At 57.8% G+C, this 25,801-nt stretch overlaps 3 protein-coding genes across 6 annotated transcripts in view; 1 reads left to right on the plus strand and 2 right to left on the minus strand.

Annotated features, from left to right (window-relative positions):
• The window catches only part of CSTPP1 (centriolar satellite-associated tubulin polyglutamylase complex regulator 1), a 178,237-nt gene extending 165,407 nt beyond the window's left edge, over nt 1-12,830 (plus strand). Inside the window, exons 6-10 of one of the 3 annotated variants that reach the window (XR_005063921.1) lie at nt 711-906; nt 1,509-1,618; nt 3,895-3,958; nt 4,232-4,676; nt 12,819-12,830. Coding sequence is in view for 2 of the 3 variants with exons in the window: in XM_037028011.1 (XP_036883906.1) it covers nt 711-906; nt 1,509-1,618; nt 3,895-3,958; nt 4,232-4,406 (545 nt within the window). In the remaining variant the exon portion in view is untranslated. Of the gene's footprint in view, nt 1-710; nt 907-1,508; nt 1,619-3,894; nt 3,959-4,231; nt 4,923-6,282; nt 6,512-12,818 lie in introns of those variants that run through there. The other 2 variants (XM_037028012.1, XM_037028011.1) reach the window with 2 other exon arrangements.
• Nucleotides 6,492-16,521, minus strand: ARFGAP2 (ARF GTPase activating protein 2). Of its 2 annotated transcripts, XM_037028008.1 has the most exons (17): nt 16,380-16,521; nt 16,090-16,208; nt 15,435-15,507; nt 14,800-14,931; nt 14,635-14,715; nt 13,699-13,780; nt 13,350-13,406; nt 12,652-12,693; nt 12,241-12,293; nt 11,662-11,798; nt 11,430-11,561; nt 9,886-10,014; nt 9,672-9,806; nt 8,654-8,780; nt 8,402-8,495; nt 8,165-8,283; nt 6,492-7,704 (listed from the first exon to the last, which is right to left on the minus strand). In XM_037028008.1, the coding sequence occupies exons 1-17, from the start codon at nt 16,449-16,451 to the stop codon at nt 7,684-7,686; spliced, it is 1,605 nt and encodes a 534-aa protein (XP_036883903.1). In that variant the 5' UTR covers nt 16,452-16,521; the 3' UTR covers nt 6,492-7,683. The 2 variants fall into 2 exon arrangements, with proteins under 2 accessions (XP_036883903.1, XP_036883904.1); XM_037028009.1 differs by lacking the exon at nt 12,652-12,693.
• Nucleotides 16,522-17,107: 586 nt separating this feature from the next.
• PACSIN3 (protein kinase C and casein kinase substrate in neurons 3) lies at nt 17,108-24,827 on the minus strand. The gene is made up of 11 exons (XM_037028010.1): nt 24,738-24,827; nt 21,811-21,883; nt 21,486-21,575; nt 21,178-21,334; nt 20,186-20,421; nt 19,924-20,079; nt 19,137-19,312; nt 18,874-18,994; nt 18,570-18,706; nt 17,980-18,101; nt 17,108-17,602 (listed from the first exon to the last, which is right to left on the minus strand). The coding sequence occupies exons 3-11, from the start codon at nt 21,537-21,539 to the stop codon at nt 17,487-17,489; spliced, it is 1,275 nt and encodes a 424-aa protein (XP_036883905.1). The 5' UTR covers nt 21,540-21,575; nt 21,811-21,883; nt 24,738-24,827; the 3' UTR covers nt 17,108-17,486.
• Nucleotides 24,828-25,801: the final 974 nt, after the last annotated feature.

Consider the following 25,801-nt stretch of genomic DNA (forward strand, 5'->3'; position numbering starts at 1 on the left):
TCTTTTTTTTTACCCTCACCCCAGGACCTCTTTCATTGCTTTTAGAAAGAGGGGAAGGGAGAGAAAGAAATGTCAATCAGTTGCCTTCTGCACACACCCAGACCTGGGGTCAAACCCACAATCCAGGCATGAGCCCTGACTGGGAATTGAACCTGCAACCTTTTGGTTATGGGACAACGCTCCAACCAACTGAGCCACGCTGGCCAGTGTTCCAACATGCAGTCAGCCTTGAGGCAGGTGGCCTCAGATGACGGGCAGTACTAGTGGGAACGTGCACGCCTTCACTCTTTAAAAACCATTTATGGCCCTTTAGCATGTGCCAGGTGCTGGGGCAGGGAGGGTGACAGGGCATGGTGCCTGCCTTTGAGGATCTCCCGGGCCAGCCAGGGGGCAGAGTGAGCAACCAGCTACTGAGAAAACTCATCAGTGGGTAATGCTACGAAGAAGCACAGGGTGCCATGCAGGTGCGTAATGGGGGTCTCACCTGGTCCAGGAACAACTGCCCAGAGGAGAGGACATCTGAGCTGAAACACATGGTCGTGTCACTCGTGAGCATGATAGTCACACGAGGCCAAGGGCTCCAGCTCTCAGTGCGCCATGGCCCGGACACTGATGCTGGAGTGGAGCCCAACTAGCAGAAAGGAAGACACAGTGGAAGGGTGAAGTATGTCCTCCCTGCCTGACCTCTGCCCCTCCCCGCTCCATCCCAGAGTTCCTGGAGAGTGTGGCTGCCATCTACCAGGACCTGCTGTCGGGCAAGAACCCCAACACGGTGATCGTGCCAACGTCTTCCAGTGGGCAGCACCGCCAGCGGCCCGCCTTGGGGGAGACCAGCACGCTGGAGGGAGTCGAGGCTTCGCTGTTCTACCAGCGCCTGGAGAGCTTGTGTGACCGGCACAAGTACAGGTGAGAAAGGGAACCCAGGAGCCCCACAGGCTGGCTGCCGCCCCGGAGCACACCTCCAGCAGGCTGTTCTGATTGGCCCAGGGCTTCAAGGGTCGCAGTATAAACTGGAGCGGTGCTGCTTGCGCCCAGACCCCGCTGCTCACTTGGGGAGGACTGCCTTCCCCTGGGCAAGACCAAGGTACCAGACCCACTCAGCCCCTTCTCTTTCTTGGGAGATAGACTGGCCCTCACGCTTTGGAGAGAGGGAGGAACATTCCCTGTATCAAGAATTCATTCTGCAGAAAGGGAAGGCGAAGCCACCCACCTGTGGCACAAAGTCCACTGAGAGACGGAGCAGCCACCGTTGGCTTCTTCCTAGACGAGGTTGTTTGTCATCTATTGCCATTTCCCGTCCCCTCCCCACTCCCTCCTAGTAAAAGCACCAGTTGGTGAACCTGCCAGCCCTTCATGTTCACAGTCAAGGCCTTGCTCCTGGACATCCACCATGCTCCCCCAGGAGAGTCTGGTCTCTTCGTCTCAGCACCCTTCAGGCCTGAAGGTGTGGACGGAAGGATGACAGTCAGGTGTGCTGGTCTTCGAACCTGGCCTGTGCTCTCTCCTAGCTGCCCACCCCCAGCTGTCGTCAGAGAGGTCCTAGGCAATGTTCAGAGACTGACCTTCTATGGATTCCTTGTGGCTCTCTCAAAACACCACGGAACCAACCAAGCCCTAGGTAAGCCAGCACTAGCTGCGGCCAGCCTCCTCCCGCCACACGGCACGGAGCCCTGTGGGAGCTGCCTCTGTTGGCAGAATGGTCCCGTGAGGAAGAGGCACCGCCATCTCTGCCGTGAGCTCTCGGCAGGCTCTGAGGCCGAGGCCAGAATGTGCAGAACACAAGACTGTGCCCCCTCGGCCTCTCACGCCCCCTAGGGAGGGACAGCCTTCCCTGCCCTGTCCCAACATGAAGCACTGAGGCAGAGACATGCCCAGCCCCTCTCCACAGAACCCCGACTTCTGTCCGGGGGCGTGGCCTGGCCTGCAAAGGACTATTTACTCAGGGGCTCTGGAGATTATATATCCTTTGTGAACAGGATACAAAGGTGTGTCTGGGGAGGCCTTTTTCCCAGCTGGGAAAAAAAACCTGATTAATCTGAAAAGGATCAGAAAGGGCGTGGGGGGAGGCCTGCACTGGCCCAGGTTTTTTGTCCATCAAAAGAATATATTCTTTTCAGCTCAGCTCAGTTTCATCCCCACTGGTCGGCCATCCCCACTCACCACTCCCCAAGCCTCCTCCCACACCCGCTGCTCTCCTGGGGAGGAGCCACCAGGTCACCATCTGGGAGAGCTTGAAGGCTTCTTATCTCCCTCCTCGAGGTGTCCAGGTGTGCTGGGGATCCCAGGTTCTCGAGTCTCAAAGAGACACCCATGTTCCCCTTCCTCGGCCGGTTGAGGGAATGGGGTCAAAGGAAGGAACTTTACCATGCATTAGAGACCAGCCACAGGAGACCAGTGCCAGCCTAGATGCTTTAGGTCTGACACAGTATGGAGCCTGCTGGGGTGCTCTGGGGCACACAGGCACCCACACCCCAGCTGGACTGAGGGCCCAGGTGGCCCTGATGCCACCAGGCAGCCGTTATTCTGAGTCTGTGCTTGGGGCATGCACAGGTCTGGGGACCAAGAGAGGCTGGCAGCCGAGGTCACTGGCTGGAAGAGAACAGAAAAGAGACAGTAGGAGTCAGAAGTCAAGAGCAAGGGAGTGGCAGGTGGAAATTTGCTTAGGATTTCTTTTACACTCCTAGGTAACTGACCACCCTCCTTTCCTTTCCACCAGTCACAGCCACTAGGCAGGAAAAGGAAAAGCTAACTAGCATCTGAGTCACCGCCTGGACTGACCACACGCCCTCACTATTTCTAGGGCCTTTAAAGGGACACTCAGTCAACCACTTTCCGGAGCACCAGTGCTGGGCAGAGTGGGAGCCCGAAAGCAGCGTTTGGTCTCCGCCCTCACCTGCAGCTCCGTGTGTAAAACAGACCTGGAGGCCCCTGGCTACAGCCAGTTGGCAGCCTGCTCCATTAGTCGTCAAGGCCACCGCAAAACGAGAGGGTTCCATGACACATAGTTTGAAAACCACTGACTTAGAGCAAAAGGAACCAGGAGGCACCATTTGAGAAGGGTTTGGAAAAGTCAGGAATTGAACTAGTGGGTCATTTTAAGACTGAGACCCTCTAGAGACCAGCCTTGTTGATCACCAGACCTAGGTTCTGACCACCAGCCAGCTCTTCCCCCAGAACAGGTGGTTGGCGCAAGTCTTTCTCTCAGCAGACGTCAGCTCTGCCCTCCCTCCCACCGTCCAGGGCTCCCTGGAGCGTCCAGACTCTCCCCTGTCCCTTCCCCCGGCATCAAAGAGCTGATTCCCTTAGTTCACAGCTGAGGAAGCCACAGGAGAGGGAGTGTGACAGAGAGATGGGACAGCTCTCCTTCTGGTGGCTTCAGCCAAAGAGAGTTCGGTCTGCTCCTGACCAGTCTCCTCTCCTCACCCCGGGCCCTCCCCAGAGGTCTTTGTGGTTAGCCTGGGCCGCATCCTGTATCTCTGGCTCCTCTTCAGCCCAGTACTGGGGGGCCTCAAGGAAGGACTAACCCCGCCCTGCACCAGCTCACAGCCCACCGCCCACCATCTCGTCTTGGCACCATCTGAGCAGTGACCCTGAGGTCTGGGATGTCTCCTTAGCTGTGGTCTCTGCCCCAAGTCGGGGGTGGGGGCGAGGCAGGCAGCAGGGCTACTAAGTGTTGTAAACAGTAAATTCACCCAGCAGTACCCAAGGCTCTCTGCCCTGATAGAATTCCTTTCAAATTTCTCTCGAAAGCTGTTCCCCATATCCTTTGTATCAGCCCAAATAGGCAGATATGCCGATAAGGGGCACAGAGGCATCTGCTGGGAATGGGGCTGTCTGACCAGAGCCCGGCTGAAGGACCTCAGATTAAGTTCTGTGCCCCCAATTACCTCCTAGGAGCTCTGCCTGACAAAGGGGACCTGATGCATGACCCAGCCATGGATGAGGAGCTGGAGCGACTGTAAGTGTCTCGTGGGGAGGTGCTGCCCCCTTGTGGGGACAGACCTCAGTCGGGCACAGCAATGCCCCATCGTGGGCTCACACACTGCTTGTCCGTAACATCCCCATGGGTCAGAGAAGGGTTTAGGGGCCAGCAGAGGCCTGAGGTGTCCTCTCTCTGAGTCCCTTGGGAACACAGTCCATGGTCTGATTCAGATGCAGAAGTGAGTATGGAGGTCCTGGTCTCTGGATGGGAGGCAGCTTGCTGCCCTCTGGGGCTTCCTTCCTCCTTCAGGCTGGCCCAGATCCCAGACCTGGTCAACTCAGTCACTGCCAGTTCAGAGGCCAGCTGCCTGCCTTCCCGGACCCCTCACCGGGCTGGCTTTTCCTGGAGAACCCTCCACCACACCCGCAAAGTGGATGCAGAGAGTGATGGCTCCACTGAAGAGACTGATGAGTCTGAAACTTGAGGACTCAAGAGGGTCCCATCTACCACACCCTGCACCCTGCTCCTTCCAACTCCTCTTCTGCCCGTGTGGTGCTGCCCTCTGCTGGTGAAAAGGCCAAATAACAGCCCTGGTCCAAGACCTGAAGGAGGGGTTCTGCTATCAGGCAACCCAAGCAGTGACCAAGCAAGTTAGCCTAGTCTCCCTGTCCCTGTTCGCCTTGCGCTTTAGTCAGGCTCAGGCTGACAGCACTTTGAACTGAGACCACTGGGAAGGGACTTGGCGTCGCCTTTTGTCACCACATAAGGTTCATCTCATAGCAACTCCAGGAATAGCCACACAGGGCCATGCATGCTCAGAAGGTGACACCCGCGATGCAAGTAGGGGGGACATAATCACAGTGGCCTTGTACTGAAGAAGCAGCCACTGGCCACGGTGGGGTGAAAGCCGGGCAAGACCATTTCCCTTTCAAAAACTGCTTCAAGCCTCCTGTGTCCATGAGTTAAACGTGAAATGAATAAAGTCCCTTTCGTCTGCTAAGTGGTGNAATAGCCACACAGGGCCATGCATGCTCAGAAGGTGACACCCCTGATGCAAGTAGGGGGGACATAATCACAGTGGCCTTGTACTGAAGAAGCAGCCACTGGCCACGGTGGGGTGAAAGCCGGGCAAGACCATTTCCCTTTCAAAAACTGCTTCAAGCCTCCTGTGTCCATGAGTTAAACGTGAAATGAATAAAGTCCCTTTCGTCTGCTAAGTGGTGAGTCTAAACCCACTAGACTGAGGAGGGGGTGAAGGGAAGGGGTGGGTTCCCTTTTCCAGGAGGTGGGGGCCAGAGGGCCACTCGGCCCCGAGACCTGCCCCAGATGCTGAGCAGAGGGGCTGACCTCTAGCATGTGACAGCCTTTCAAAGGAGAGGGACTCCCCACTGGGATGGGCCTTCAGAAAACAAGCTCAGAGGGTTCAAGGCCAGGCTCCTGTAACTTTAAAGACTCTGGCCACCAAGGGTCAGCACTGCAGAACCTTCCAGCCAGTTTCATCAAACATTTGCCACGCACCTGCTCAGGGTTAGGGCAGTAGGGGCACAGCTGTGAACACAGGCCTGAGGAGGACCAGCCTCCAGCCAAGACTGGAGGAAGACCAGGACACGTGGTTTTCAACATCCTTGAATTTGGCAGGGGTCCCCAGAAAGTAAAACCCACCCAGTGACCCAAGCAGAGAAGGCCACCTCCTCTGAAGCAAAGCCGAAGGTTACGGCCACCCAGCACACATTTTCCTGGGCGTATCCCTGCCCTGCCCAGCCCAGCCCCCTGGAGTTACAACACGGGCCTGCACAGCCCTGTTGTGCCAGACCAGGCCTGGATGTCCCAGACCTGCCAAACTCCAGGAACAGGAGAGGTCTCCAGGCCCACAAACAGATCCAGCCTCCAACTAACCTGATTAAAAGCAGTTGGAAAATCCTGGTGTGCATCAGATCACCTGGGGAGTCTATTTACAGTGCAAAGTACCAAACTCCAGCTTGGAACAGAATCTAGATTGTGAACACACACCATTCCCAAGCTGTAGGTCCCAGATCCATGCCTTGGAAATCACTGGCTTAGTTGAGTTCCCATGGCTCCCTCCACCCATACTTTCAGGTCGATGGTTTACAACTGTACCCCAACACCCCCTACAGTGACAGATGTTCCAAAAGCCAGGTGGACACACACCCCACCCCACCCCCTTCTCCTCAGATTTAAAAGGGTTCCGTAAGGTCTGTGTATTTTACTAACACTGCCAGTCAAGCCTACTATAAGGGTCAGCTGCAGGGCTGCTGAGGCTGTCTGCCTGCCCAGTTACATGGCTCTGTGGCTGAGTTAAAGGGCCAACTGACACCAGCTCTTTCCTCCGCGTGCAACAGGGTGGTGAGGTCGAGGCTGCACCGGACCTCAAGGCAGCACAGGGCCGAGGAGCCAGGGGACTTTGGCTTTCAGAGAAGAGACAAGCTGGAGGCCCTGGAGAAAGTGCCCTCAGCTTCGGCACCGACGCCCTACCCCTATCGGTGGGAGCCCAGACAGTGAGGCAGGGGTCCTGCCCTGGGGCTGGGAGGTAGCATCCAGAGGGCATTACTTCATTCAGACCAACAGGGGCCCAAGGCCCTGTCAGGGCTTTATTTGACACCATTGTGTTTCAATACAAACAGTCCAGAAAGAAAAGTCAAGTCCCTCTGGGGGGAGGGAGTGGTGGGAACAGTGGTCTGTGTTGCTCGGGAGGCCAACTCTCACCCACAGGGGCTGGGGCAGGCCCAGACTGCCAGGTGGCAGGGAAAGATGGCACCAAGGACGACACAGTGTGTGGCCCAGCGGTCGAGGCGAGGCCTGCAGCTCCAGTTCCGTAGGCACATGAAGCTCATTGGTCGGGTGCTGCCAGGCCCCCTAAGCCCGGGAGCCTGCTTCTGTCCCACGTGTCCTCTGCTTCCTTGGCCAGCATTATGTTCACAGCATCCACAGCAGGACACCACAGGGCAGACACCACGGCCACCAAACAGGGGTAAAGGACAGTCCCAGGAGGAGGGGAGAGGGTTCTGGGGTCCACATGGATGGTAAGGAGACTCCGAGACACCCAGGAGGAAATGAAGTCCTCCAGGTGACCACTGGAAAAGGGGGGTGGGGGGAGATCATCACTTGGGCCTCCAGTCTGATCCCAAAAGAAACCTTCAGGTACCAGGTAGTTTCTAGCCCTTAGTAAGGCCCAAACGAAGGTCCTTCCCCTCCCCTGCCCTCTCTGGGGGCACAGAAGAGGCCATTGGAGCAGCAACAGCAGCAGCAAGTTCAGAGCTCCCTCCTCTGGGGGCTGATCTACAGCAGAACTCTTCCTAGACCTCCCCGCTGGTTCCAGAGGCTGGGGGCCAAGCCCCCAAACCACCTGAAGGATCCTAGAGCTGGCAAAAAAGCCTTCCACGTCCCACTTTTCCTGCTCGGGGAAGGCCGGACCCAGACTGAGCCATCCTGAGGAGGTGCCCTCCCCTCACTCCCAGCGTGGCAGGGCCAGTGAGGAGCAGCGCTGGGAGCAGGGGTGGAAGGACAATAATCTAGCGCACGGGGGAGAGGGTGTGAGGGAGGAGAACAAAGGGCTTGATCTACAGGCAGGGGTCAAGGGCTGGTGCTGCCCACCCCTCACCAGAGATCCTCAAAGGCCACCCAGTCACACACCACACGTGTAAGTAACAATTCCTCCCCGCTTCCACAAGGCAAGCAGCTGGCCTGGTGACCACGGGGGTTTGCTGCTGTCACCACCACATGCCTGAGCCGTGAAGCATGGATCAGTAGGAACCGTAACGATCCTGGAAACGGGGGAGGAAAAACAAAGTCAGCATCTCTGACCCACAGCCACTGCCCAGCAGGGACACCTTCCGCCAACACCTGGGCAGGAGGGAAGGGGCGGGTGGGGGCGCCCAATCTCATGTGACAGAGATTGTTTGGTACTGTGTTGTGCCTTGGGAAGGGGGTTGTGGCCAGACCCCAAGGGGGAAGCCCTGCCTAATCTCAGGGAAGCTGTGGAGGGGACAGAGTAGCACAGATGACAAGGCTGGGGGAGACCAGTGCAGACAGGACGTCTTCACATGGAGAAGCGCAGCCTGGTACTGAGCTCAAAGGGAGGAAGCTGCCCTTCTAGGAAACTCAAACCCTCTCTCAGGCTGAGGGGCTCCCAGTAACAGTGTCTGGGTGTGGAGGTGAAGAAGGCCCCACTCCAGGCACTACTCTAGGCCCCTCCCACCCCTGGTCAAGCAGCCCCAGCCTTACCTGCAAAGAATTCATCACACCATTGGCCAGCACAGCCATCTTCCCGGCCACAGACTTGACGCCCTGCTTAAACTGGGCAATGTCAGCCGTGGGGAGCACATTCCCCAGAGAAACACTACCTGTAACAGCAAGGGAAGGGGTGACCCAGAGGCCTGCAGGGTGCTCTGCCCCATCCACTGGGCCCTCGGGCTCTGCTCACTGGTCTCACTTGGTGCCCACCACACCTTTGGTGCCTACCTGCTCCATGAGCTCCATCGGTGTCCCCAAAGAGGTCTGAAGAGCTGATGGCACTGCTGCCTGAGAGCTGCTGTAGCCGAGACCTGGCTTCATACTGTGGCGAAGGAAAGGCAAGGCCTGATCGTCTTTTGGCTGATGTCCCCAGAACTCATGGAGCCCAGCCACCTAGTGCTGAAGCCCAAACCAGCTGCAGGGAGGAAGGTCTTGCTTCCGCCCCCTGCCTCCAGCCTCAGGGTGCAGAACTCTACTTACCTCGGTATCTACCTCCCGCCCAAAGAACATGTCAGATGAGATGGCTTTAGCTCCTGCAAATTTCTGACGTGCTTCACTGGACTCGAGGCCCGAGCTCCGGCTCTCCACCTCCCTCCGGTTTGTGACTCTGGGGTGGAGGTGGGACAACACATCTGACCCTTCCCGTCACTGTCTGGGGACAGTGTTACTACCCCGTTACCACTAGAGGCAAACCCAGGGATGCTTCTCCCCTGATGAGACCCCTCCCTTCTCCACACTGAAGCCAGGCACAGAGAGCTTCCGTCGCCTGCAGTAGGCAGCGTGGAAACGAGGTTTGGAGGGGCCGGGCTTCCGCCCCAAACAGCAGTTTCATCAAGCTCTAGGATGCTGGAGGTCAGTGCAGCTGCTCTACTCATCACCACTGGCCCAACACTAGGGCGACCTCGCGTGCTCTCCGGGCACTGAGTCACAGTGTCCCCTTCACTCTCAAAAGCATCCCAGTGTGGATGACAGGCGTGGTCACTCCTGCCCAGCACCCACAGGCCCAGCATGGGGTGGGCGTTCTCAGGTGTCATTACATTCCACCCTCCCAGCGGCCCTGAGAAGTCATTACTGATGCTCCCACTTTACACATGGACGACAGGCAGATAATTTATCAACTAAACACACTGCCCAGATTGAGATGGAATAAACTTTAAAAAAAAATAGGACAGAGGCCAGAGACACATAACCCCTAGGAGGTCTCGGCGGAAGCATAAAATCAGACCCCTCCTGCCGGAGAAACGGGCCGTGGACAAGAGGCTGCTAAGCACAGTTCATACCAAGGCCCAGCTCCTGCACAGCCAGACCCGGGGGCCACTGCATCCCTGTGGCTATTTGTTTATTTAAGTTGCACTTAAAATGCAGATCCTCAGCTGCTCCAGCCACAGTCTAAGGGCTCAGTAGCCACACACCCAGTGGCTACCACACGAGACAGCAAGGATGCACAGCTCTTCCCTCAAGAAGTCCTACTGGACAGCGCTGCCCTAGGCCACCCCACCTTTCCGAAACAGGCCGGATGCTTGAGATGGTCACTTCTGGTTCCTTCTCCTCCATCCTGTCCACACCCCAGGTGGCATCTGTGTCCCACCGGGAACCAAAACTCTCCCCCAAGGAGAAGGGGTTGTCCTTGTACCTAGGGTGACAGCAGAGTGGCTCAGAGAAGCCTGACAAGGAGTATGATGGCCAAGTCTTCGCCTGAACAACAGCCTTACTTTGGGGGTCCAGAGGCGAAAGTACCAACATCGTCAAACAAGTCCAGCTGCGAGCGGGAGGGTTTTGCACTCGCTGGGGCTTCCTGCTCGATCACCTGCATCTCAGACAGCACCGAGTGGGAGATGGAGCTGTGGGGACAGGCAGGGCCGGGCACAAGAGCCATGGTGAGTACCAGTGTCACCCCCCGAGAGGGTACCAGCTGCTGGCAGGAGCCCAGGGTTCCCCGAGCACCACCCAGAGCCTGCTCCCGCCACCCTCGCACAGGGCAGGGCTGCCCCGGCGGAACACACGCTCGGCCGCCGACACGCTGGCTTTGTTTGCTCAGAGTGACCTTTCCCCGACCAGCGGCCGTCTGCCCACTCTGACATGAAGGATGCGCACCAAGTGACAGCGCCAGCTCACACACCTGCTGGGCCAGAGCCACATCCTTCACCAAGGCGCGCGCGCACACACACACACACACACACACATAGAGCGCCATGCTTTCCTCCTGTGTGCTGCTCCATCCGGGCATTTCAGGCATTCATCTCAGTAAGATTAATGCATTAAAAAAGCCACAGCTTTTAGCTGGCAGAACCCAAGGAGTGAAAATTTTGCAATAGGGTTTTTAATAGGGTGGGCTGGCTTTAAATAAAAGATTCTCTTGCACTACAAAAATGGGGGGAAAAATAAAAGTGTTCCTATCCTTTAACTCAGTAATTCCTGTGACCAAAATGAAGAGGGTGGAGACCTAAAGTTCTCTTCAGGGTTAAAATTTTGCCCTGACCAGCGGTGTGTTACACCAGCAGCACAGACAAAGGGCGTAAATGACACGCAACCAGCACATGTTCAGACGGATTAGGCAGAAACACCCGGCCTCACCTTCTTCAAAGGAGTACAGCACAAAGGCCAAATGCACAGAATTTAGAATCTAATAGTTGTAGGTTCAAAACCTACTTGTGCCAACCACTAGATTTGTGGGCTTCAAGCGAGCTGCGTCATTGCTAAGTCTGCTTTCTCATCTGTGAGAGGGGAAATGATGCCTCCGCAGAGCGCTGTGTTCAAGCCCAAGGGCAGAGCTCGCCCCCCTCGAAAGGTGAGGCCACCACTCAGCACCAGCTGCCTGGAGCCAGGACTGCTGGCTCCAGCACCTTCCAATTCTCCCATTTTTAAGAGATCAAAAATTAATGCTACTGAAATCTCTAGGCACTCAGTGTAAAGTAAACAAAGTATGTAAGAACTGGTTTGCAGTACTTGTTTTAAGAAAACCACAGCAACAAAATGTCCTGAAACAGGAAGTATATGGTCCAACCAACGAGTGTTTGGATGTTGGGGTCACTTCCGGATATTGTTAGTATCTGGCAGCACTACTGGCACTTAGTGGGTAGGGTGAGGGCACATACCTACTACGTGCCAAGCACCACAGTAGGTGCTTTAAACAATAAGTACAGTGATTTATTCAGCCTCTAAGACTAAGCCTAGAACCCCAAACTATGGGGAAGAACCTGCTGGGGCTCCTGGGAGAACATGGCATTTCCCGCCATACCCCAGGGCCGAGCCTCACCTTCGGGACACCAAGCCCATGCCCAACCTCTCTGCCTGCTCTCGCTTCCTCCCTTCCAGGTTCTGTAGCTTCTTCTCCTCCTTTTTACGATCAATCTGGAGCTCCTGGTATGCCAGACGCATGGAGGCAACCCTGGGAAGGAACAAATGTATCAGAGGCCAGCCCCCAGCCTGGCCCATCCCATTTGCCCACCCACCCAACTTGAGCCGGCGCCCCTCTGGCAAACACTCACACAGACTCTTCTGCCTGCTTCTTGGCATCAGCTGTCTGCTGCTCACGGAGCTTCTCCGCCACCTGGGCCTGCCGCTCAATCTCGTTGAAGCTCTGGCTGCTCACCTTCTGGGCCCCGAGACCTTTCTTGGCACCCAGCTGGGAGGAGAATCATGCGATGGAAGCCTGGCCAACCACAATGTCCTCCACTCCCTCCCAGGCATGGGTACTCTTGCACATCCAAAGGAACATGTTCCTTCTCGAAGTTCAGGGTTAAAAAACAGGCAGCCGGTCGCATGGTTCACAGGGAGAACAGGAGCTCTGCTAGAGATGGGCGCAGGCGGCTCACACAGCCCCAGCTGAGGCCTCAGGGCCTGACCACCGCAGCCAGTGTAAGTGAGGCCCAGCACGACCCAGGCTGACCCTTCCCGGAGTTCCCTGAAGATGGGCTTCTTGGCAGCTATTACAGACAGAAGGCTCTGAGAGGCCGAATGCCTCCGCCACAGCCATACAGCCAGGGAATGGGGGGGGGGGTCACACAGTGAAGCCATGCAGTCTGACTCTGGCTTATAACCCTCTACATACTGCCTCTCCCACCTACCCCTTTCTTGGCTGCTGCTGGCTTCTTCTTGCCAATGAGGGAGGTTTTCATTTCTGTATGAGAAAAGGGGAAGCATGAGTGAGGATAAAAGGTCAGAGGTGGCAATTCCATCCATTTACACCATGCAGTTTCTGGCAAGAGCTTCTAAAAAGAACAGCTTTAGGCAGGGGAACGCAAAGCTGCCACCACCAGCTCCAACCAATGGTGCCGGGACAGTCCAAGCCAAAGATCAAGGGAGGGCACTGACCCCCACCAGACTGGGACAAGAACTCGACCTGAAGCAGCAGAGACAAAGTCCCTAACCAACACGGAGACAGCTAGGCAGGGGGTGGACGTCAAACATCAGCCTCAGTTACTAAAGCAGAGAGCTGGCGTGCAAGGAACTGGGCTCCCCAAGGGGCCGTTTGTTACCTCTGGCAGGAAGGGCCCCTTTAGGTGAGAGATACATGGACTCTGGAGAGAAACAGACTTGTGGCTAACCAGGGGTCCACCCCAGAGTTTCCATGGAACTTCCAAGCCCAGAGGCCTTTGCAGAGCCTTGTCTCAGATCAGCTGTGCCAGCCGTCCCAGAGGGTCAGCCTGACAGTCAACCCGCTGGCTTCCTGCCCCAACCCACACGGGTCAACAGAACTAACCAAGGGCAGCAAATGAACTATTCACCCTGAGCCAGAAGATGCCAAGAGTCTAAAGGAGCTGAAAGGCCAGGGACTGGCTAGGAAAGAATGATGTTACCTCCAGCCATGAGCAGGTCAGAGCTGCCCCACCCCCCCACCCCCCCATCTCATGGAGATGGACCAGAGGGCCAACCCTGCCTCAGACCCCAGGGTTAGGTGTCCAGTGTCGCATGCTGGCTTCCCCATACTCTGGCTAGAAGTTCCCACACCCAGAGGCAGACCCAGCCCTTGCACACCAGCCCAGCAAGGTTCACCAATCCAAGGGCCTGGCTCTAAAGCCCTTGCAGTTGACGTGGCAGCCATGAGTCCAACTGCAGTCCCGCTCCAGAGAGTTAAGGCGCTCAGCCTCCCGTGGCCTCAGTCCACAGCAGATCTGAAAGAACCTCAAGGCCCACCTCTCCCAGTCACCCCCAACCTGCCAGCTGTCATACTGACCCAGTGAAGCCTTTGGTGAGGTGCTAAGTAGGTCTGTGTTGGGGCCAAGCTCCGTCTCTGTGGATGCAATGGTGGGAGTCAGATATAAGGCTCAACGCTTCCTGTGACCTCCCCTTCAGGGAAGTGATGGGACAAGAATGGGGGCACTGGCTTTCCTCAGCTCGCCGAGGCCTCCAAAAGAGAAAAGGAATGCCCATCGCTTCCTCCAAGACACTGGAACAAATTCCAGGCCACCCAGAGATATGAGACCCCCCCCCCCGACTCCTAGTCTCTTCAGCAGGTGCCCCATTCCCAGGCCTGAGGCTTTGCCAGGACCAGGGCACTTGCTTGGAATCCGGGCTGAACTCACGTGCCAATCCACTGCTCTCCACAGACAGGGCTGGCTGCGGGGTCTCTGCCAGGTCGGTGGCTGGTGCATTCCAGGCAGGGGGCTACAAAGGAGGCCAACCCACAAGAGCCTCAGTGAGCTACTCCTGCTGGCAGGGAGCACCAAGAACCTACAAGCACCTTGTGGCTACAAGGCCCTATTCCAAGCCCTCGAGGAAAGGAGATTTCAGGCTGGCAGGTAAAATTATAGTTACTATTCACTATGGAAGAAAGAAGCAGGAAACTCGCAGCCACTTCTACCCTTCCACTATTTACTTAAGAGCCAGAGCCCATTTCCCTAATTTAATAACAACTAACAACTACTGGGCACTCACCATGTGCCAGGCACAAGTCAAAGAGCTTTTCACACACACACACATTAACTATCACAACAAACCCCGAGAGGCAGATACAGCCCTATCGTAAAGACTGAGGTTTTGACAGGTTAAGTGAGTTAGCCACATCCTGGAAACGCCAAGTATAGGAGCTGGGGTTCAAACTAAGGGAATCCAACATCAGCCACCCCACACCCGCCACCAGTCGAGGGGGAACCTCCTCCCAGGGTGGGTTTCTGGGGAGGATTCCTTTCATCATCACCATACACAGCGCCTCCCTTGTAGGGGAAGAATCCAGGAAAACTTGTTTGAGGCTCCCGACACCTCCTGAGCCTTCAAGAAGCTTCTCTTCCTCCTCTCTATCAACCCAGTTTAAAGGGGTCTGATCCTAAAGGGTGCCACAACCCATGCCTACTTGTGGGAGGAGGAAACACCTGGGCCGACCTAGCAGTGGGCCGCAGACACCCCCTGTCTGCGGTATCACGTTAAGGCGAGTGGAATCTGTGCCCACGATCACAGAAGGCCTTGGCCAGTTAACCACCTGTCAGGAACAATCACGGGAAACATTCCTTGTGGGCACTCACCTGAGTGTGTTCTGTGAAGAAATCAGAGTCCTTCTTCTCCGGGGAGTGACTGGACACGCTACTCGTATTGTCTATCCAAAGCTACAAGGAAGAAGACATCCTTGAAACAGGATCTGAATACTCCCACTCGCCCCAGCACCCCGGCCCCAGGGACCAGGCACTTACATCAGTGCCATGCCGAGCCAGGGCTGCACTTCCCAGCTGCCGGATCTTTTCCCGGTACATCTGGGCGGCTCGGCTATTATACTTGGTGTTGGCATCACTGGCTGTGCATCCATGTTGACGGAAGAAAGCTGTCTGGAGGGTAAAGAAGGGAGGGCAGCACGCTACAGGTGATTCTCCCAGAGCCAATAAAGGTGGCCCTTATAACAGCCCACGTACTATCTGCACAGGACAATATACTGTTTCCACCAGTACTTTTTCATAGAGGGAAAGGTTCTCAGAAATTCCTGAAGAAAACACAGCCTCCCATTGTCTAAGATGACTGAGTGAAGTCCAGCCCTCACTTGGCCCTACCTGAGGACGCAGCCCACGCCTGTGCTGTCCATCCTTCACCCACCCAGGCCAAGACCTGGATGGCCGTGGAAGCCCTAACTCCCTTGGCCTTTCCCCAAGAACATCTGGCTGGTTTCGTTTTAATCTGAGGGCCCTTTGAGAAGAACACTGGCCAATTCCCAAGTTTAGAGAACAGTGTACAGTGTTGCAATAGGCCAGAGAAACTGAGAGGGCCTCCTAGGAGGTCCTGGTCAATTTGGTACCCAGGCAATCCACGAGGGCGCGGAGGATATGAGGAGCTTTACCGCATTGGCGTTCCCGCCGACCTGCATACACCTCAGCTGGAACCAGCTCCAGTTGGAATCCAACTCCGTGGACCTGTATGAAAGGGCTGCGTGTCACCCGCCAGCGGACACCAGGAGATGCTTCCCTGGCAGACCCACACTTGTCATTTGGCCTCGGGCGCAGTAGGCCCAGGAAACACTAATCAGCCACCACCCTACTTCTTCCCCTCTACCCTGTCCACAAAAGCTTTGCTCTCCATTCACGTGGTCAAATGGGTGCTAATTATTTTCCAGATCCGAAAAGAGATCGAAGTCTCGGGCACGTACGCTTGGATTTGGCTTTCCCCTTGAGGACGGCCACACGGTCACTCAGACATACTCGACCAATAAAATACATCAAGAACAACGTCAAGGCAGCTAACTTTTCTTCAAAACTAACGCTGGGAGAGCCAAGTCTGACCGCTAGGAAAAAAGGGAGTTTTGACCCAGACGCGGAGATGAGCTGTCTATATGACCAGGGGTCCGTCCACACAGGCGGTTCTCTCCGGTTGGAGGATACCGGACCCCTGGCTGGGAGGTTTCCGAACACTGAATTAAGAGCGACCCAAGTCGCCACTCTGCCCTGCCGAGGACAAAACCCTGGCCTGGTCGAAACAGCAGCCGCGAGGAGCCCCACCTGATAAAGCTGAGATGAACACCCAGGGAGCGGTGCACCCCGGAACAGTCTATGCATAAGAAAACACCATACGTGATGCTTGCCCAACTCGGATTCTTAGCGCCACAGTCGAAGCAGGCCTGCGGGGAAGAGGCGATGAGCGAATGATCAGGGGCCCCGAGTGGAGGCCGGGCACTGACACCCCAGGAAAACAGATCCACGTTCCCCCTTCTTCCTCCCTCGGGCCCCACAGGAGTCCGGAGAGTCTCTCCCGGCCGGCGCCAAACCCCGCGCACCTCCCGCTCACGCACCTTATTGGTCGGAATAGCGCGAAGCCTCTTGAAACAGGTCTGGATTTCGGTCTTGCTCGGCTCCGACGCCATTTTCTCTCCTTCCCAGACACCAGCGCGACCGACGCGTCCTGTCGCAAGCCAATCCGCGGCCCGGAAGGCGAGTACGCAGGCCGACCTCAGCCACGCCCCGGCCTGCCGAGGGGTGGGGCGACTTGTCCTGAGCTGGACCAATGAGCGGCCGGCGGAACGGACGCAGAAACGTCACAGCCCCACCTCCACAATAGTCGCCGGAACTCATGCCGCGCCACGCCGCGGCCAATCCGCAGCCTGGGCTGTGCGACAGTTTCCAATCCGGCGGAGTCGCGCAGGAGCGCTGCCCCCGGGAGGTGGAGCCACCTCCCAGGAGGCGTGGGCTGTGAGGCCCGCTCCCCACTGATGCGTGATGATTAACAGTCCTGTCAAGCGCTCAGGACCCCACCGGCCTGAGGGGGGAGACAGATGGGCTCCGCCCAGCTCTGAACTGAGCACCCAGTCTCCAGCTTTGGCCGCCTCACACCAAGCCAGATCTCCAGTCCCTTCCACCCCAGGCCAGGGTCCCGAAGTCCCAGAGCAGGTACCACCTGGCAACCTCTGCCCAACCCCCGCCCCCATAACACGTTCTCTAGGCCCACGGACCACCTCTCAGTGCCCCTCTCCCAATGCCCTCTGGCAGACAAGGATGGAGTATCAAAAAAGACACACACAAGCCTGACGATGCTTTTATTTTTCAAGTTTAATACACACTAACAAGCCACAAGAGTGTTGCTAGCCCACAACTACACTCACCCCAAACCCACCCCAGGAGCCCCAAAACACAGGGGCTGGAAACTAGGTCCACGGCTTCTGGGGAGAACCAAGCACTCCTGGCGAGGTCTGGCCTCCCCATCTCACCCTCAGCCTAGACTCCGTTGGCCCTTCCCTTCCTAGACACAGCCCCTCCCCTCCCTGGCTCCTAGGACTTCCTCCCTCCTCAAGGGACAGAGGGACAGCAGGGGCACAATGATTCAGGGCCCTCAGTCCAGCCATCCAGGAGAAACTGGGCTCTTCTTAGGGTGGAGAAACCTTGCAGAAGGGCCGTCAGGGCAGTCAGGCCCCCACACACTCCACGTAATTGGCAGGATACAGGCCGATGCGGCCACTCTGCAGCTGGCCCTGGCACCAGCCCTGCTCATCCTCCTCACTCATCTTCAGCAGCTCCTCTCCTGGGGAAAGAAAGGTTGTTCACTGCCAATTGCCCTGGCCTAGCCCCATTCCTGCAATTAGGTCAAGGACTGAGGAGGAGTGGGCAGGAAGGGGAGACATGGCTCAGGAGAGGGAGGTCAAAGTCAGCAAGCCACCCACCCCAGACCCTGAAGGCAGCAGTCAGGCCCCAGATGGTGATTTTGAGAGGTAGATGAGGGCTCAGAGCAGACAGTCTGGCCCCTGCAGACTGGACGCAGCACAACCTTCAAAGTCAGAGACCCGGCCCTCAAGAAATAAGTGTCTGGCTTCCCTTTTCTACCACACCCCTATTCAGGATAGCAAATGGGGGAGGGGAGGCTGAAGCCTGGAAAGGAACAGGAATGGGGTCCCAGGGTACCTGCTCGGAAGCTCAGTTCATCAGCCTCCTGGCCAGCATAGTCATACAGTGCCCGCACCCGCACCCCAGTGGCAGCCTTCCGGGGGCTCTCCTCATCTGACCACTCCTCATCCTGCCCACTGCTGGAGAGGGGAGACGGAAGAGGGACAGGCTCAGGGCACAAGGAACACCTTGATCCATAGAGCCTAGGACCCACAGCCAAGGGCTCATCCCTGAAGAAATCCTGGGAGAGACAGACGGGAAGAACCAAAAGCATCCAGTCTGGACTCTGCCACCCATGCCTGTGAGCTCAGGTGTTCTTCCTGCCACTTGAGCAGGATCCCAATTGGCCTGAGGGGGGAGACAGACGGGCTGCGCCTGATCCAGGATCCTCCCCCCTCAGGCCGGTGTGAGCAGCGGGTAAGAGGGAACCTGGGAAACACCTGGCAAATCTAAACCACCATGAAACTGGCATTACAGCCACTAAATAAGTCCTAAGGGCCCTGGCACCCATTTTCAACCCACCACAGATGTGAAGAGAATGAAGGAAAGAAGGGGAGGACAGGGCAGGGCAGGGGCCAGAGCTGCACAGCCAGGTGCCTGGCTCTCACCCTGGGGACCCGGGGGACTGAGGTGAGGGCACAGCGCCATCTCTTGTGGGCACAATGCTGGTCAGAGTAACCTCATCAGGAGTCCGGCCACCCTTTTCCTTCCGGCTGATTGTCCTCTGTGTGTCCAGGGACCACTCCTGTGGGGACAGTGCTTACGGTCAGGCTGGGCTGCAGGCTGTGGTGGCAGCCAGGGCCACCAAACCGCCTTCACCTACTTTATCCCCAGCCCTAGCCTCCTTCCTGAGGTCCACGGTGAGCCCAGTGGGAGCCCACTCCACCTCCCAGCCCCACCTGGAACATGTACCTCAAACTGTGGCCAGTTCATGGCCATGCCCGGCCCGTGGGTGCTGCGCCACCAGCGCAGGTCCTCCTCATCACTGGCTGCCTCGATACCCTGATGCAGGTCTCTGTGGAGCTCGTGGAACCTGTGGCCCGAGGCACAAACCTCAAACTAGGAAGCCCTGGTCGTCCACAGCCCCCAAGCGCATTCAGCCCAGCCAGAGCGCAGGGGAGATGGGAGAGACCCTGCATTACTCCAGGTCTCCACGCCCACCCCGAGGGCCACACCTCTCACTGCTGGAGAGGTCAAGGTGCTGGTGTAGGGTGAGCAGCATATCTTTGAAGAAAAGAAGCCGCTGGCGCTCAGCAGCCTGGCAGGTCTCGAAGGCCTGCTCCATGTCTTCCATGTAGCGTGGGGTATAGCGATGCAGCTCCGCTAGCGTCTGCTCATACTGGGTTTTCATCTGGGTGGGAGAGGAGGGGACCCAATCAGCATGATACCTTCTTCCACTCAGGACTATGCTAGTGTTTACTGAGTGCCTGCCATGGGCTGGACTTGGGGCTAGGCACCAGGGGCAACCAGTCACAAGACCTGGTTCCCATCCCGAGAATCCCAGCAGCCTAACAAGAGAGGTGACAGTTGGGCACAGCAGCTTTAGGAGTCTGGCAAGGGAAGGCTAAAAGCGAGAGTGAGGTGAGATGGAGAGTGGAGAGAGAGACGACTTCTCACTCAGGTGAGGGTGGGAGAAATCAGAAAAGGCTTCATGGAGGAGGTGGAAACTGAGCAGCACCTCGGAGGATGGGAGGATTTGGATATGCAGAGCTGGAAGACAGGGCACTCTGGCAGAGCAAACGACATGAGAAATTGTCCCAGGTGGTAAAGGAAGAGAGCTTGGAAGGGCTCAGCCACTAAATTTTCCCAATGCCTGGACTTGCACTTTTTTTTCTCAGCTTCCTCCTTTAAGTGGTAATCTGGAGAGAGGGTGGCAGGTGAGGATGAGAGCAGGAAGGGTGCTGGGGGCTGGGAAAGGCATTCAGGAAGCCAAACTGGGCCGGCTGCTGCCATAGCCAGTACCTTCTCAGCCTCCTTGGTGCAGCGGTCCGCCCGCTCCTGCAGCTTACGCAGCTGTTCCTGGGAGACCGCGCTGTCTGCTTTTGCATGGCTCTCCCGAGTCTGGGCTGTCTTCTCCTCTTTTCGGGCTCCGTGGTAGCTCTTCTTGGAAGCCTCAACCTGGGACACACAAGGACAACTCGACCCTGCTCACCAAGCCAGGCCTGTGTACTTAAGGAAGGGGCGTGCCTCTGATGCTCATCCACCCCACCCCCCTCAGGCTCACCTCCTTCAGCCTCTTTAGCCAGGGCTTCTGGGCCTTGCGGAAGCTGTCCTCAGCAGCCCGGCTCTCTCGGAAGCCACCCAGCACTGGCCGGTGGAAAGCCCCCCGCTGCCAGGTGCGCACCCGCTCACTGTCCTGCCCGTGAAGCTTCTCCCGAATCTCCAGGTGCAGCGCGCTCAGCCGCTCGGCCGAGGTGAAGAAGGCATGCCAGGCCTTCTCCAGCGTGCCATATTGGGGACCTGCAGGGAGGGTACGGGACTTGGGCCAGGCCTGGGATGCCACCAGAAACAAGCTCATTCCTTCTCTCTGGGTGCTGTTCTGGGGCCAGGCATGCAGCAGAGACACAAAGATGAACAATGGTGTTGGCTGCTGCTGACTGAACACCTCCTCTGTGCCTAGACTGACCAGATCGCACCAAATCCCTGCCTCATCCACCACCATAAAGACAGTGTCGTGATCAACATTTAACAAGAGAAAAGATGGTGGCCCAGAGAAGTGAGATTAATTGCCCAAAGCATTACAACTACAAGGGAACTGAGACTCAAGCCCCGGCTGTGGCATAAATCACTACACTTCTGCCTCAGAAGGACGAACCAGTGTCCCAGTGTCAGTCCCCAAAGAAGGCAGCTTGTTAAGGTGGAAAGATCCCAAATCAGAAGGCCTGGCTCAAGCTTAAGTTCTTCCTAGCTGTGTGCCTTCAGGCAAGTCACTTAGCGTCTCTGAACTCCCGCACTGTCCTCTAGGAAACGTGCAGATCACTGTCCTCTAGGAAACATGCAGATCAGCACTGTTTCCATCATACTGTTGATAGGAACCTCAAAATAACTCAGGACCGTGCTTTGCAGACTCAAACAGCACTACCGTGAGAATTACCAGGAGGATTTTCCCGTGGAGAAGGCAGACCTTCCCACGAGAGGTGCAGACAAAAGCCACCCTACCTGATCTCCCCACACTGGTGGCCCTCCACTGCCTGCTAGGCCCAAATACTGGCTCACCCTTCTCCACGGCGCCCCTCCACTTTCGGGCCCAGTCAGCCAGCTGCTGGGCATAGGCCTTCTCGATGCGAGCGCGCTCCTGGAAGCAGCTGACCAGGTCCCCACACAGCCGATGCCCATCTTCCACCCGCTGCACCGTCCGCTTGTAGTTGCCAGCCTGGGGCATACACGGAAAGGGCAGTGTGGCCAGGGAGAAGCCCCTTCAAGGGCTGCGGCTGGCAGCTAGACAACTCCCTTGGACAGGTGGCTGGGCCCGGGGGGCAGGGCCATTTCAGTGCCACCCCCAAACCAGGGACCCTGCTGCTCACCTCCCAGAAACTGCCCTCTAGGGCCTCCCCTCCAGCATCTTCCTCTGGAGCCATGGTGTCCCCGCAGCACGGAATGGTGGCGGATTGGGGCTGTGGAGTGCAGAGGGAAGCAGGGAAGCTGGGCATATGCTCTTGGGGATAGGAAAAGACCCCAAGCTTTGCTCCCACTGCCATCCCCACCACTCAAGGAGCCATTGCAGCTAGGACTTAGCAGGCGGGGTTCTGGAGGCCCCCAGGAGGGGCCGGGATGGGGGCAAGGATGGCAGTTTCAAAGCTCCTTCTCCCCCCCTGGGCCTGCCCTTCCCCCGCACCTCACCCCATGTACCTGGAGCCTAGAGATCGCTTCAGGGACGTGGCTGTCCACCGCTCAAAGCTGCCACTGTGACTCTGCCGTGAAGCTAATGAGAGCAAAGCAGGGGGTGAGGGCGGGGACCTAACCCGTCCAGGGCGGTGCCCAGCTCCCCCAATATAGCAACTGCTGTCAGAAGCGCCAGATTCCAGCCAGGAGAATGCCAGGCAGGTCACACGATCCAGCTGGGGATTAGATGGCGGGCGGGGGTGGGTGGTGGGCAGAGGGCCCCACTCCCCTGACTGCAGATGAGAAAAGAGGACACCTTGCCAAGCTGGGGCCTTGCTGCCTTTCTTTGAACAACAAGGCGACCCTTTTCCAGACCAGGCCAAGTCAGAGGGTACCCAGCCACACCCTCGTACTCCAGTAGCTCCCTGTGCTGGGAAGGACTAACAGCCAAGAGACATGAGTCCTACCTTGGCCAAGAAACATGAGCAAGTGCATTTCACTGTCCCCTCCTAATGGAGCCTCGGCTCCCTCCTAAGATGGAAATTCCGCCTCCTGGTCTGCTTCTGTGCCAGGGCTGGTGTAACTCTCACCCCAAGCAATGAACAAACAGCAGCATGAGGGGCCTGACACCCACCCTGTTCCACGGCATCCGAGGTCCCATGGGGCTCTGTGGGTAACAAGCAACTCAGCCACGCCCTCACAAAGCCCAGAGTCCAGGGCAGCATGAGGGAGTCATTCTCCAGAGGGCAGGGCAGGGCAGGTTCCAAACCCACAGCCACCACCCCAGGGGCTGGAGGACACAGTGGCACATGGTCACTCCCATCCTGCCTCTGAGCAGGGCCCGGGCCGTCCGCAGCTACAGGCCACTGATTCAGGCCCCTTAAGAGATAGCTTCCACCTCTGAGCAAGCCCAGAGGACACCACCAGGCCCAAGGAGGACAGAATGGGCCTGCTGCCCCCGGAGCAGGGCTTCATCAATGTGTTCCCCTCCAAACTGGTGAACCCCCGCCCATTCTTCCAAACTCAAAAGGAGGCATCTTCTGCACAGCCACCTACAGCCCCATATGCCACCCCCATTCCCATAGCTACTCTGACCCCTCGGTCAGGGGATAAACCCCACTGGGTTGTGACTGACAGGACAGGATCTCCCTGCAGTCATTGACATAGACTTCCGGAGGGTCCAATTTGGGTTCCTCTGGGCACTGGAGTTGGCAGTTGAATGAAGAAAACAAACGCGCCATCCCACTAAAGACCAGGAAACCCACTGGCCACAGCAGTTATGAGAAAGGCTGGCCCGAGTGGGCTTCCACCCTGAAGCCCGCAGGCGAGCTCAGGCAGCCCCCACCAGGTCCCCCGTGTGTCACTTTGCTTCCTCCTGAGGCTGTCCCATCTGCCCAGAGAGGACTTGCCAACCAGATGGAGAGAAGCAAGCTGCAGCTCTAAGTCACAAGCCCTCGGTGTGCTGCCCTAGTCAGGTGCCCAGGGGCCCAGGCCCCTGCCTGTTCCAGCCTCCGTGCTCCCAGCTCCCGGGAGAGCCGCCCCCCACCCATTCCCTCTCTCTGGCCCCAGAACAGAGCGAGCTGTGTGTGCAGGGCTGGCACTGCTCCCTCTGGCCTCCCAGAGCAAACACAAGCTGGAGCCCCAGGCACAGCCAGGCCCCACAGCCCGGGCTGGGTCTAGCTGTAGGGGTAGATCCAGCACCTACCTGGCCAGCACCCAGTACCTCCTGACCTCAGCACAGACCCAAATGGGTCCCCAGAACCCAGGCCACAGGCAAGGGCTCCGAAAGCAGATAATGAAAGCTTCCTAGCACAGGGATTCGGCACCTACTGGGTCCAGAGAAGTCCACTGGGGTTTGGCAGGGTCTCCTCATATCTGCCTGGGCCAAGGTAGGCAATCCTGGAGTTGAGGGAAGAACCCACACTCCCTACCTAGGGCGGATGGGTGGCCGATGCCCAGACCAGCCCCCACCCCTCCCAGGAGCTGAGGGCAAGCCCTTGGGAGGGGGCACTGCCATTCCATCCTGCCCATCCATCCTGTCCAGAGTCACAGGCTGCTCCCAGGGGCCTCTTCTTCCAGCTCTAGGCCGGCAGCCCTAGGATTTGAAGGCACGCGAGGGGGCAGTAGACTGGTCCAAAGAGGGACACCTAGGCTACAGAGACTGGAGTGGGTGGTCCGGGAGGTTGGGGGAGGGGTGGCGCAGGGAAAGGGGAGGAGGCAGGGCCAGGGAGGGGCATAACAAAGGGGCACTTTTGGAAACCTGACCTGCCGGCCGAGGTGCCTGCTCCCCGATGACGCATTCCAAACCCCGAGCTTCCGCACCAAACTTCCCAGCCCAGGGGCTGCCGGGCTCTAGTCTCAACTCTCTGGACGGCGCCCTTTGACCGGTCCCTGTTACCCGCAGGGCGCTGCACAACTCGGAGACCACGGAGCCCAGGAGGAGCTGCCTGGCCAGGCCTAGAAATGGAGGTTCTAGGACTTCTTGGCAAAACTTGTTGAACTGGGTCTTGGAGCGGGTGGGGCTGGCCGATCACCCCTGAGGGGAGGGGGGTTCGGCCGTGGACTCCAGATGGTGGCCCGGGCAGTAGCCCCACGAATTGGAGCTCTCTGCGGAGGGCAAATGGGTCGTCGGGGAGCGAAGCCTTCCCTTTCTAGAGCCCCAGGGTGACCTGGGGCCATTAAGAAGCCCCAGGAGGTGGTATGGCCCTCCAGTCCCGACGACCCTCTCCCCTCGACCGGCCAGGGAGAATGCAGGGTGCGTGACGCCGCAGACGAGGCACCCCCTCGGTTCCGCGGCAGCTCTTTCCATCCTCGCACAGAATGGGGTGGTGGGGGGGCTCCCGGGGCAGAAGTCAGTCCCATTGCAAACTTCAAGAGTGGGACGGAGGAGTGGGCGGGCTCGAGCCGGCGTTCCTGCTGCCGCCTCCCCACGGTCCCCTTCTGGCAGTACTCACCCCGTCCTCCTGCGCGCCTCGGTGAGGGGGTCGGGCCACGCTCGAGCCCGAGTCCTGGCGCTCCCGGTCCCCGGCCGCCGCCTCCTGGAGCCGCGCCGGCCCTCCCCCGGGAAGCCCAGCCCCCGGCCCCGCCCTCTCCTCGCCGCAGCGGCCCCAACCCCACAGTCCAACGGCGGGCGCAGGGGCTGCGGGCATCGTGGCGACCGGCGGCTGCTGGGGCGCTGGCAGTGGGTCCCGGCTCGCGCGCGAGAAGCGCCAGGGGCGACTCTCCTGGGTGGCGCCGAGCCGCTGCAGGGAGTCCGATTTCAGCTTTGCCCCTCCCCTGCTTTTGCAGAGTCTGTGAGACCTGTGGAAGCGGGAAGGGATCGGCCCGCACGGACGGCCTTTGGAGGGAGGCCTGGGGGGCTACACTGCCTTACTTTTTTTGCAGATCACAGATTGCTTAGACGTTAGCTCCGGCGAGGCTCACAACATCCCCTTGTAAGCACTAGGATTTCCACTGTACAGATGCAGAAACTGAGGGTCAGACACCTTCAGCGGCTAGCGCAAAATCCGTAGTGGGGCAGGGCCGGTGCGGGGCTCCAAAGCTGTGCCCTTTCAAAGCACAGCCCTGCCTGCCAATCCGAGGCGCATTCTGAGGCCTGGGACAGACACGCGGTGGGGGTGGGGCAAAAAAATGAGCTCCTCCCCCTCCGTGTTCTTATTCCCAGATTTTGTGCCACTGTTAATTCTTAAATGCCTTCGCTCCTCCACCTTTTGTCAGTCACCGACTTTGGTGGATTTTTCCAGATCGCCACGATGCTCCCCGACCCTAAATAAATCCCTTCTTCCTCACCCCTTACCCCACCCCGGCATTTTTCGAAGTCTGTTATTTATATCCACTGGAGCGGTCCAAGAATGTTCCGAAGCTGACCTAATCGCCACCTGCTCCGCCTCCCCTCCTCTCTCGCTCGCTGCTGAGCTGATGACCCGGAGGTCATGCCCTCCACCTGGCAAGCGAGAGCAGGCTCAGGTCCGCGGGGTCGGACGCCCGGGTCGCTCCGAAGATCCAGCCCAAGCAAATT

This window comes from Sturnira hondurensis, unplaced genomic scaffold (genome assembly GCF_014824575.4).
Source record: "Sturnira hondurensis isolate 20B ecotype Veracruz unplaced genomic scaffold, ASM1482457v3 Scaffold0019433, whole genome shotgun sequence".
In the NCBI taxonomy this organism is placed as follows: domain Eukaryota; kingdom Metazoa; phylum Chordata; class Mammalia; order Chiroptera; family Phyllostomidae; genus Sturnira; species Sturnira hondurensis.